The sequence below is a fragment of the Somniosus microcephalus genome, chromosome 3 (assembly GCF_052327205.1).
Source record: "Somniosus microcephalus isolate GS21.2 chromosome 3, FLI_Smic_1.0, whole genome shotgun sequence".
Lineage (NCBI taxonomy): Eukaryota > Metazoa > Chordata > Chondrichthyes > Squaliformes > Somniosidae > Somniosus > Somniosus microcephalus.
The window spans coordinates 95350771-95363955 of NC_140989.1; the positions used below are offsets into that span (position 1 = coordinate 95350771).

Genomic DNA, 13185 nt, shown 5'->3' on the forward strand with positions numbered 1-13185 from the left:
AAATTGGCCAGCAAGTTCAGGGAAATACGCTATGAGTTACAAATCTCCAAAACTTGCTGGTCGATTTACGGCGCTCTGACATTTGCTTTGCACAAGTGGCATCTCACCCTTAGCCTCCCCATTATTTTTAAGAACTTGCTAGATTTGGCCATTAAAATCACCATGGAAAGGTAGTGCTGGAACTTAACAGTGTAAGTACCTTTTTAACGACATGATAATGCCAATCAACCTCTTTGGAACAGAAAGGGAACAATTTAAACTGTTTAATTTAATTTCTCTATATATTAAATTGTTGTTGGAGATTTTTTTTAAATTAAATTTTTAACTTAAATTTTTTTCTTACTTGTCCTTTCTGTCTCTTTCTCTCTCTATCTCTCTCTCTCTTAATCCAATCTTTCTTTCCCTCTCTTTATTTCTCTCGATTTGATTCTAATTAACCCTCCTTCTCTGTCGTTCCTCTCTTTCTTTCTCAATCTTTAAATCTAATTGGTTAAGGAGATACACTATTGTTTCTGCCATTTACCAGCTGCAGACTCTTCCTACATCCTAGAAAGAGGTCCCAGATGCCCCGTTGCCCTTGTCACGTCATTATAAGCTCGTACTTCCAGCAAGTTATGGTGCAAAAAAAATTCAAGCTGAAGGGTGCCAGAAGAAGATTACTAACGGCATGCGCTGCGAGATGCCCAGCTCCAGCAAGTCCGACCCATTAAGTTTAAAAATATAACCTTTTTTCATGTTTCTCTCTGGAAAATTAAGAGCCCTGTATATTTATTTCAGATTTCCAGTATCCACAGTATTTTGCTCCTGTGTATTCAAATTTGTTTGTAATTTATCTCATTTTTCACTCCTAACATTATAAATTCAGTGGTTGTCCTGTAGTCTCTACCGAACTTGGTGTGTTTATATTGTGGAACTGCTTCCACTGGATTGATTTGGTTCACATTCCAACTATCTTCATCGTAGTTTGGATGATAATATGTGGCTGTTCTGTATTGAATGATCAAATAAATCATTTAGTATAATGTGTACTTTGAAGATGTAGGAAGAGATCAAGTTGTATTCTCTAAGTAAATTTATATTTCTTGTATGAAAATTTAATTAGACTCTGAGAATGCAGTTTTGTGCAATGATCTATACAAAAATTGAAACTTGCATAGGAAAAGAAACATTTATTATTTATCTGTTCATTATTGGTCACATAACTTGTCTCTAGTCTGCAGCTGGTAATTTCCTCGGGGTGGGGGGTGGTGGTGCAGGGAGACAGAAACTGAGGGGTAAAAAAAAGAAATGTAGTGAAAGAGTTCAGATAGAAAATAAAATGCAGAAAATTCATAAAACATATTTAGAATTAAGAAAAAAACTGAGGAAAGGTAGAAAAATAAAAAAGATATGCTGAAAAAATAAAATTACGATTTTGTTTGTACATTTTAATTTTCACAATTGGAAAGGGGAGGATTTCCAGCCTCCAACTTGAGGTTGATGGGAGGACTGCACTGCCATGTTCAGTGAATGTAATCACTGCTATTAGCATGCTGCTAGTTGTATTCAATTGTTGAAAATGTGCTGAGTTTAGATGGAATTGTGTAGCTGCATTGATCAAACTGTACTGTGACTCTGTCTTTATTTATAGTAGTCTTGCCTGTGCACTGCAACTAATGTGGTGGTTACTGTTTTTACATTTATTGTAAATACATATGGACAAAATATGTACTGGAATTACAGAAAATAAAACCTTCTATTAAATACAGACAACATTTTTCCAACATCTGGTTCTTGGCACTGTATAATTTTTTGAGTTTTCAACTACAGGAAAAAAAAGATTTTTCGATGTGGGTTTTTTCATACTTTTCCTGGTAGCTTCAGAAAGCTGAAAAGCAGCCTTTATTTAGTCTCCAGATGATCTTCATTGTCTACTGCCCCTAAGCCCCACCCATGTTTTTTCCTGAAATATCCTCTGCACTGAGTGACTCCTCAATCTCCATCTTGGCCCCCTGGTCCATTCTCCTTTAAACTTACTGTTCTGCTGTCCTTCCTGAACCTCTCCCTCCATATAAACTGTCCCACCATATTCATGGTCACCCCTTTGAGCTTGCCACCTTCCTTGGCCTCTCTGCTCCCATGGTCTTGATCACCGGCCAGGCCATATTTGATCACCTTCTTGTATTCTTCACCATATATATCCCCTATCCACTTCCTTCCGCATCCACCTCTGGGGGTGGGGGGGAACTCTTTACCCTAGTCACTTATAACTGCACTTTCAAACTCCTAACTGCCTAGCCTTTTTACATAGGATTACATAAGATATACAGCACAGGAACAGGCCATTCGGCCGAACCAGTTTATGCTCCACTCGAGCCTCCTGTCTTTCCTCATCTAACTTTATCAGCATAACCCTCTATTCCCTTCCCCTTCATATGCTTACCTAGCCTCTCCTGAAATGCATCTATACTATTCGATTCAACCACTCCCTGTGGTAGCGAGTTTCACATTCTCACCACTCTCTGGGTAAAGAAGTTTCTTTTGAATTACCTATTTGATTTCTTGGTGACCATCTTATATGATGGCCTCTAGTTTTGCCCTTCCCCACAAGTGGAAACACTCCCTCTGTGTCTACTCTATCAAAGCTTTTCATATTTTTAAAGACCTCTATTAGGTCACCCCTCAGCCTTCTCTTTTCCAAGAGAAAAGAAACCCAGTCTGTTCATCCTTTCCTCGCATTTCTGGTATCATCCTTGTAAATCTTTTTTGTACCCTCTCCAGTGCCTCTATATCCTTTTCATCATATGGTGACCAGAATTGTATACAGTACTCCAGGTTCGATACAGGTTTAGCCTAACTTCTACTTTTCAATTCTATCCCTCTAGAAATAAACCCTAGCGCTTGGTTTGCTTTTTTCATAGCCTTATGAACCTGCGTCGCTACTTTTGGTGATTTGTGTATCTGTACTCCGAGATCCCTTTGCTCTTTTACCCCATTTAGATTCTTATTTTCCAAGTAATATGTGACCTCCCTATTTTTCTTACCAAAATGTAATACCTCACATTTATCTGTGTTGAAATTATTTTGCCAATTTTATGCCCATTTTGCAAGTTTATTAATGTCTTCTTGTAATTTGTTGCAGTTCTCCTCAGTATTGATTATATCCCCCCCCCCAAATTTGGTGTCATCCGCAAATTTAGAAATTGTGTTTTTGATTCCAAAGTCTAAATCGTTAAAATAAATTGTGAACAACATTGGTCCCAGCACTGATCCTTGTGGGACTCCATTTCCCACCTTCTGCCACTCCGAATAGCTACCCTTTACCCCTACTCTCTGCTTTCTGTCTTGAAGCCAGCTAGCTATCTATTAAGAACATAAAAAATAGGAGCAGGAGTAGGCCATTTGGCCCTTTGAGCCTGCTCCGCCATTCAATAAGATCATGGCTGATCTTCTACCTCATCTCCACTTTCCTGCACTATCCCCATATCCCTTGATTCCCTTAATATTCAAAAATCTATCGCTCTCTGTCTTGAATATACTCAATGACTCCACAGTTGAGCCTCCACAGCCCTCTGGGGTAGAGAATTCCAAAGATTCACCACCCTCTGAGTGAAAAAATTGCTCCTCAGCTCAGTCCTAAATGGCCGACCCCGTATTCTGAGACTGTGACCCCTGGTTCTAGACTCCCCAGCCAGGGGAAACACCCTCCCTGCATCTACCCTGTCAAGCCCTGTAAGAATTTTGTATGTTTCAATGAGATCACCTCTCATTCTTCTAAACTCCAGAGAATATGGACCTAGTCTACTCAATTTCTCCTCATAGGAAAATCCCCCCATCCCAGGAACCAGTCTGGTGAACCTTGGTTGCACTCCCTCTATGGCAAGTATATCCCTCCTTCGGTAAGGAGACCAAAACTGTACGCAATACTCCAGGTGTGGTCTCACCAGGGCCCTATATAATTGCAGTAAGACGTCTTTACTCTTATACTCAAATCCTCTTGTAATAAAGGCCAACATACCATTTGCTTTCCTAATTGCTTGCTGTACATGCATGTTCACTTTCTGCGATTTGTGTACAAGGACACCCAGGTCCCCCTGAACACCAACATTTCCCAATGTCTCACCATTTAAAAAATATTCTGCTTTTCTATTTTTCCTACCAAAGTGGATAACTTCACATTTCTCCACATTATATTCCATTTGCCACATTCTTGCCCACTCACTTAGCCTGTCTATATCCCCTTGAAGCCTCCTTGCATCCTCTTCACAACTTACATTTGTATCATCAGCAAACTTGGATATACAGGTAGACTACCCTTTATCCGGACTTCCGAAAACCGAAACCCTCTAAAAACCGAAGGTTTTTTCGGTCAGCGTAAGTCGTGCGCACGACATGACCAGAGTGGCGCATGACTTACAGGCCTAGCCGGATAAGGGATAGTGTAGCATTTTTCCGCACTTCTGAAAACCGACATCTTTATCCGCACGTCCGAAACCAGAAAACCTCTGAAAGCCGAAAGTGGAGCAAAGCATGACTTCTGAAAACCGAAATGTGCACGACCACGACCCCCGCCGACCCCCACCCCCGGCCGAACCCGACCCCCGACCCCCACCGACGCCCCCCCCCCCCCCGCCGTACCCCACCCCCGCCGAACCCCACCCAATTTCGGATAAGAGATAGTGTACCATCCTTTATCCGCACATCCGAAACCAGAAAACCTCTGAAAGCCGAAAGTGGCGCAAAGCATGACCCGACGCTGCCGATGCTTGACCCACGCAGGTGTTATGCTGCTCTGTGTGATATTTGCTGCTCTCTTAGATATTTGCTGCTATTTGCTGCTCTCTTAGATATTTGCTGCTCTCTTAGATATTTGCAGCTCTCTTAGATATTTGCTGCTCTCTTAGATATTTGCTGGCTTTTAACAATTTGTGAAAATGCTAAAAAGAGCTGCAGATACCCCAATGGGTAACAGTGAGAAGCAGAGAAGGAAGCATCGCTCATTATCGATATCGCAGAAAGTGGAGTTATTGCAGAAGCTTGATCGTGGTGTGTCTGTGCGACATCTTACTGAAGAATATGGTGTGGGAAGTACCACCGTATATGACTTAAAGAAACAGAAAGACAAGTTGTTGAAATTTTACACTGACAGTGATGACCATAAACTAATGAAAATTAGGAAAACATTGCATAGGGCAAAAAATGAAGATCTTGACCGTGTGCTGATTGAGTGGATTCGACAACGCAGAGGTGAACGTGTGCCACTGACTGGTTTGATGGTCATGAAGCAAGCTAGAATATACCATGAAGAACTGAACATTGAAGTTGAGTGTGAATATTCAGAAGGTTGGCTGCATAAATTTAAGAAGCGTCATGGTATAAGATATCTGAAAATCTGTGGTGAAAAAGCTTCTGCTGATCATGAAGCAGCTGAAAATTACATAGATGAGTTTGCAAAAATAATATCGGATGAAAACCTCGGTCCTGAACAAATTTACAATGCTGATGAAACAGCTCTGTTCTGGCGCTACGTTCCTAGAAAAACATTAGCAACGGCTGATGAGAGTGCACCAGCAGGTTTTAAGGATGCTAAGGACAGGTTGACTGTTCTTGGGTGTGCCAATGCTGCAGGCACACACAAGTTAAAGTTGGTAGTGATTGGAAAAAGCCAACATCCGAGATGTTTGAAAGGTGTATGCAATTTACCTGTGCATTATTATGCGAGCAGGAAAGCATGGGTAACCAGAGGAATATTTTCTCACTGGTTCAATAACCACTTCGTACCAGCGACACGAGCTCATTGCAGGCAAGTTGGACTGGAAGAAAACTGCAAAATTTTATTGTTCCTGGACAACTGCTCCGCACATCCCCCTCCTGAACTTCTTGTGAAAAGTTATGTTTTCAGCATTAACTTTCCCCCTAATGTGACATCTTTAATACAGCCTTGTGACCAAGGAATTTTACGCTCCATGAAGAGCAAGTATAAAGACGTTTTTTTGAACTCTATGCTTGATGCAATCAACAGGCGAAGGAATCCAAAGCTTCCTGAAAGAATTCAATGTTAAGGATGCCATTTATGCAGTTGCTAATGCTTGGAACGATGTTGACAAACCAACATTAAAAAATGCTTGGCACAGACTTTGGCCTTCAACGATGTTTCATGAAGATGGACCTGCAGATGACGAGTTTGAAGGATTTCCTGTCAGTCAGGAGAAGATGATGATATCAAACCTCCTCACTTACGCCAAAGGTTTATCATCCAAAAGTGTAAATACGTTAGAGGAAGCTGACATCAAAGAAGTGCTGAACATTGACAATGATGCACCTGTTGTGAATTCGTTGAGTGATGGGGAAATTGCTGAAATGGTGTTAAATAAAGACAAGCATGAGGACAGTAGTGATGATGATGATGACATTGTGAACACAGGTGAAAAAATCCCCATAGACGATATGGTGACAATGTGTGATCAGTTAATTGCTGGCCTTGAAAAACGTGCATTTATCAGTGAGCAAGAGATTATGCAAGTTTACTCAATTAAAGAGAGACTGCTTAGACAGAAACCAATGTTAATGAGACAGATGACACTGGAAGAAGTCTTTAAAAAGGCCGTCTGTCGTAGTCATGCTTCATCACTTGAGAATCCTGTTCCTGGCCCATCTTCAGATGTCCAACTCCAACCTGATGACAATGATGCCAACACTGATGTACCCTCTTCTCCAAGATCCTCAAGCCAGATGTAATGCTGCTTCATCACTTGAGAATCCTGTTCCTGGCCCATCTTCAGATGTCCAACTCCAACCTGATGACAATGATGACAACACTGATGTACCATCTTCTCCAAGATCCTCAAGCCAGATGTAATGTACCTTTATTGCATGTTTATGTACAGGTATTTAGCTTAGTTTGTACCTGTACATGTTTGAAGTTTTACTGAATGTTTTCCTTACAAATAAACTGTACTACAGTATTTATCCCTGTAACTACAGTATTTATAGTCGTTATTTTCGGATAAGGGATAGTGTATCCTTTATCCGCACTCCTGAAAACCGAATTACCTCTGAAAACCGAAGTGTTTTCGCGCACCTTCCGAAAACCGAAATTTTCCTAAAACCGAAACACGGCTGGTCCCGAGGTTTTCGGATAAAGGATAGTCTACCTGTATTACATTTGGTCCCCTCATTCAAATCATTGATATAGATTGTGAATAGCTGAGGCTCAAGCACTGATCCTTGCGGTACCCCACTAGTTATAGCCTGCCAACCCGAAAATGAACCATTTATTCCTACTCCTGTTTTCTGTCCGTCAACCAATCCTCAATCCATACTAGTATATTACCCCAATCCTATGAGCCCTTAACTTGTGTAACAACCTTTCTTGTGGAACCTTATCGAATGCCTTTTGAAAAACATAGGCACAACTAGCAATGAAGTTCTGCTGAGAGAATTTGAGGAGCTAGGGTCCAAATTAAAACACAGAACCTCAAAGATAATAATCTCTGGATTGTTACCTGAGCCATGTGCAAATTGGCATAGGGACAGGCAGGTCAAAGAGTTAAATGTGTGGCTGAAAGAGTGGTGAGAGAGGAATGGGTTTTGATTCATGGAACACTGGCACCAGTACTGGGGAAGGAGGGAGCTGTTCCATTGGGACGGGCCTACTTAAACCGGACTAGTGTCCTGACGATTCAAATAACTAGGGCTGAAAATAAAGCTTTAAATTAAAAAGGGAGGGGGAGGGGGGTCAGGTGAGGGGAAATTTAGAAATCTAAAGAGAAAAGTCAAGGTAATGGAGCAGTGTAACGACTTGGGTAAAGATAAGCTGCGTGTGACAGGAAGGGACAGAGAGTTTAACGGTAATAGTGCATCAGGGAATAATGGTAAAAAGTTAAAATTAAAGGCTCTTAATCTGAATGTAACACGAACTAGTGGCACAAATAGGGATAAATGACTTTGATCTAATTACAGAGACGTGGATGCAAGGTGACCAAGGTTGGGAACTAAATATTCCAAGGTACTTGGCATTTCAAAAAGACAGGCAGAATGGAAAAGGAAGGGTGGTAGCCCTGATAATAAAGGATGACATAAGGGCAGTAGTGAGAAAGGATCTTGGCTCGGAAGATCAGGAAGTATGCATTCGAGACAGTTTCCTAGAACAATACATCGTGGAACCAACCAGGGAAGAGGCTATTTAGATCTTGTATTGTGTAGTGGACAGGGTTACTTAGTAATCTCTTAGTAAAGGATCCTCTGGGGAAGAGTGATTATAATATGATAGAATTGCACATCGAGTTTGAGAGTGATGTAAGTTTAACTTAACCAGAGGATTGTTCTGAGGGGGCGGTGGGGAGGAAAATCGTGGCCGGCCTCAGAATCATCGGGGGGGGAGTGCGGAGGAAGATCGGGGCCAGCTTGAAGTTCATTGTGGGGGTGGAGGGAGTCCGGGAAGTGATTGAAGGCCTCATGGCAGGGGATTTCCGATCGGAGGGGGGTGGGCTAGGCGGGGACCTTGGATCCAGGAGGTAGGTGTAAAGGCACTTACTCCTGGGTGCAGCAGTCCTTGCCTTGCTGTAACTGCTGGGTTTTACGAGGTGTGTAAAACCCGACCAGCTGCAGTTAAAAACAAAATGTCGTTTAAATAAGAGGTTTTCAGCCTCATTGTAATATTTAAATTGACGTCCTGCCTCCTGGCAGCGGGTTGGCTGCCTGCCCCCGTTAAAACCGGAAGTAGGCGGGTTCGGGTCGGGAATCCGATTTTTAACAATTTAACTACCCCCAACGCTCCGAACACACCCGTTTTTTCAGATAAAAATTCCCCCCATGTTTGCAGATGACGTCATCAAGAGGAAGCATATAAATAAGAGAAGCTGGCCAGGGATAGATCCTTGGGAGATTGCCATGGTGATAGTGTAAAAGTGGCAGGAGAAGCCATTTGTAGAAACATTACAGCTATAATTTGAAAGGTAAGAGTGGAAGCAAGCGAGGCCAGTCCCACCGAACTAGCCAAACAGAGGAGGAGTTGGAGGAAAATGGTGTAGTTGACCCTGTCAAAGACTGCAGAGCGGTCGATAATACACCACAGTCACAGATTTTGGTTAGGGCCATTTTGGTGTCATAGAAGCAGCAATAGCTTGATTGGAGGTATTCAAGCAAGACGTTGCGGGAGAGAGGGGCGCGGATCTGACTGGTGATAACACACTCAAGGACTTTAGAGGAAAGGGAGGTTGGAGATGGGACAGTAGTTTGCAAGGATGGAAAGGTAGAGGGTTTTTTTGTGGGAGGGTGATGATGGCACTTTTAAAAGGGAGGGGGACAGTGCCTGATGAAAGGGAATCATTTACAAAGTCAGCTAGCATGGGCACCAGGAAGGGATGTTGGGTGGTCAGCAGTTTCGTATAAATGGGTTGATGGAGTAGGCGGTGGATCTCCTGGATAAAATGAGCTCGGAGAAGGCATGGAGGTGGGGGCCAAAAGATGGGAGACAAACTATAGAAAGACAGGGGTTTGGAGCTAGGGTAAGGAGTGGGGGGGTGCGATGTTTGGCTTGTTGGGCAAGAGGAAGGGTGTTAGCAGCAGGATCAACTAAATAGATGGTCTCTATGTTGGTGACAAAGAAATTCGTGAGTTACTTGCAGATGTTGTTAGAGGTGAGGGGACGGTGGAGTGAAGTTTAAGATAGTTGGTAGTGGAGTAAAGAGGAAGGATCTTGGCTTGGAAGAACAGGAAGTAGAATCAGTATTGGCGGAGCTAAGAAATAACAAAGGGCAGAAAACAGTGGTGGGAGTAGTTTATAGGCCCCATAACAGTAGCTATACTGTTGGACAGAGTATTAATCAAGAAATAAGAGGAGCTTGTAGCAAAGGTAATGCGTGGGGCACTTTAATGTTCAATTGGCAAAGATAGTCTGGAGGATGAGTTCATGGAATGCCCCCGCCCCCCCACTCCGGAACAGTGTGAGGCCAGCCACAATTCTCCGGTTAAGTTAAACTTAAGTTTAAGTTCAGTTGTCTATTTTTGATGGTTCCTCCCTTTTAATATTTAGCTTATTCTTATTTTACTGTAGGTGGAACAATTGTTAGAGGGCTATCTTCAAGACGTTGGGATCCAGGAGGACCAGTTTTTGGAAGCCTGCAACTCCCCACTTGCACAGTCCAAGTCATTTCAGGTAAAGAAGCAAATTCTGTCATTGCCATTTTTGGGTTAAAATTCTCAGCCTAAATGTTATAATGTAATACATTCATTGACCAATATTTTGTAAAATGCACAATATGAATTACAGAAAAGAACAAGGTGTAATTTAGCACGATTTTCCTGAAGAGCTTATTATAATTTTGGCTCTCATTAGATACATTTTCTCTTGCCCAGTGCAAAAAACTACCCCCTTAAGCAAAACCTTGGCCACGATTTTGCCGCCGCTCAGATTGCGGGTTCGGAGGTGGGTCCGCTGTCAAAATCGAAATGATTGACAGAGGGTTGGGAACCCACTCGGAACCGGCCTCCATGTAAGTTTCTAAAGCGTCGACTGCGATTTCAGAACAGACCCGACACCAAGCAGCAGGGGAGGCATTTAAGATAGTTAGATGCTTGTTAACTACTATTTTGTCAGCCTATTTCTATTTTCCCACTTTTTTAACGGGGATCACGTCGTTTGGGGATCACGTCAGGTAAGTAGGTTGGGTTCGCTATGTCTTCCCATTGCTGTGAATAGTTGACAGCTGCAAAAGTAGTATGAAAGCTACCATTTTACAGCTGTTCACTTTCCAACGTCACTTTTGAGCTGTATGTAGTTTGGAAGTGTTTGGAGTAAACTCTTTATCTACTGTCATCTCCTTGGAGCAAACTTTTTCACTATTGACAGATCGCTTCTGTCATCTCAACTTCAGCTGCCATCTATTCCATGCCCTTGGAAAATTCTCACCTTGGTCCTCTGAATCCCTCCACGATCAGCCCCGACACCAACATCACCAGGCACACCAACATCACCAAGCACACCAGCAGCACCAACAACAATACCAACCTTCTCCGCAATCACCTGATGCTGCACAGGATACAGGGCATCAGCACCCGACAACATTGCTGCCCGGGAGGCCAGCGAAGGCATCACCATGGCCAGATTTACTTAAACTGACGCTGTACACCCTGGCTGCCACATGATGCGCCAAGTTAACACCACCCCATACCAGCACCATAAAGCATCCCTACAATGTCCAAGCCATTCCTTTCTTACTCATCACAATTGGGGGGGGGGGGGAAATTATGTCTCAACATTCACTGGAACTCACTAAGACACTTCCAAAGGTGAGCACAGATCTGTCCAATAAGGTAAAGTGTTGAAAATATAGATTTCAATGTTTGACAACAGATTAACAGAAACTTCAAATGAACATTGGCTAAACCACCCAGGTGCCTACCCTTGTGTGTTGTTAGTTCGTATGCTTGCAGTAGGTTGAGGGTGAGTGTGAGGGGTGGCTAGTGAGATGGGGATGTGATAATGTAGATAAAGAGGGATGGGTGGAGGTGCAAGGTAAGTTGGTGTGAGTAAAGATGTGCAGGAGTAGGGTAGGGAAGGCAGAGTGATGTGATGAGAGGCACAGCAGGATGAGGTTGAGTGTGGCTTGGCATTAACATTTCGTGATCTACTGAGATCATTGAAAGGCTTGTGCCATAGCAACCTGGTCCTCCTGACAAAATCCCTGCTTCTGCCCTCCTGTGCAATGTGCAACCAGGCTGCGTTGATCTCCTGGGGAGGTCTCTTCCGCCCAAGGGAAGGGAAGAGAACCTCCCTGTGTGCTGTGACTCGAGTAATGGGAGAGCCTGGGTGCAGCCGTGCACCTTTTGTGCAGTGCTTGTCAGTGTTTGTAGCACCTCAATGCTGTAGAATACTGACAGCAGAATTGTCAAGATCAATTTGGACATGGCTCCTTTAAGGAAACCAGCTGATGACGCGTCATCAAATGACGTCAGCAGACCCGCTTCCTATTAATTGTCCGGGAACTTTGCAGGATGGGCTTAAAAAGCCCTATCAAGGAAAAATCGCTCGGAGAGTACGGGCTGCAGTAGGCAGCCTGGGTCGGCGAAATCGCGGCCCTTGTCCCAATGAACCAAAGCATGACCTTGTGTGAAAAATACTTGATATTGTGGCATGCCTGGAGTGAATAATAAACTCCTTATTTTGCTGATCAGTTCACAGAAATAGCTTTGATCTTTGAATTCTGACAGGTGGACAAGTTTATTGGAAAATTAAATTATCAGAAGCAGAGAGCAAACACAGCAGATCTTGCAAGAAAACAAAATTTTGCTTACAGGTGCTATTCAAAAAGAATAAAGTTTAGAAATTCTGTTTGCTTTCCGTAGTGTTACATTTTATACCTCGGATGAACATCTGTGATACAAAGATTATACATGAATTGGCTATTCCTTCATTTCGCCCCATGTCACCCAGCCCGTCCTTCATTTCGCCCCATGTCACCCAGCCCGACGAGAACTGACATGGACTGAACAAAAGTAGTTAACTCTGGAAAATGCATATGCCAAGATATCTCTTTGATCTAAAAACTGTTTCCCTGGATTAATTCTTAGGACAGTCCTAATGAGATTTGCCAGGGGAATATGCTTAACTGAAAATCTGTAAAACAAGATGACAAGCTAGCAGTCTGCTGCATTCAAAAAACAAATCTATCTATCTATATCTATATATCTTATATATATAAGCGGATCGTTCTGTCTGTCCTTCTGTCTGTCTGTCCTTCTGTCTGTCTGTGTCACGTGTGCGTCTGTCCGGCTATGCGCTCGAAAAGTTATAGAGCGTACCTACGCGTGCGTTACGTCGGGAGTGCTGATCTCGGGCGGGGCTTGGAGAGCGGGAAGGGTTACCCCGGCAACCGGGCCCGCCGGCCGTCTCTCACAGCCGCAATCGGCGCTCTTCAAGCCAGCTCGGGAGGGCGGGGCCATGTCAGTGCGTGGGGCGGCACGGAGCTCTGTGGAGCCATCGCCGGCGCTGGGCTCGGGTGCTTTGTGGCCTGCGGCCGAACAGCGGCTGCGGACCTCGAGCTGACCGGGGCGCTGGACTCGCTGGGCCATGTCTTTGCGGGTGTTCGCCTCGGCCAACGGCATCAGGGTGACGGCCGAGGGAATGCGTTCATCCAGGTGCCGAGGCCCGGGCCCCCGGGGTGGAAAGAGGGATTGGAGCGGGGGATGAGGGCTCGGGCAGGG

General features: G+C 43.7%; 1 protein-coding gene across 10 annotated transcripts in view; it reads left to right on the forward strand.

Moving 5' to 3' along the window:
- Positions 1 to 13185, forward strand: part of cfap36 (cilia and flagella associated protein 36) — a 187801-nt gene that overhangs the window by 17224 nt on the left and 157392 nt on the right. For all 10 annotated transcript variants that reach the window (XM_085981392.1, XM_085981387.1, XM_085981389.1 and 7 more), the window contains one exon: positions 10037 to 10138. In XM_085981392.1, the coding sequence (XP_085837518.1) occupies positions 10037 to 10138 (102 nt within the window). The remainder of the gene's footprint in view (positions 1 to 10036; positions 10139 to 13185) is intronic.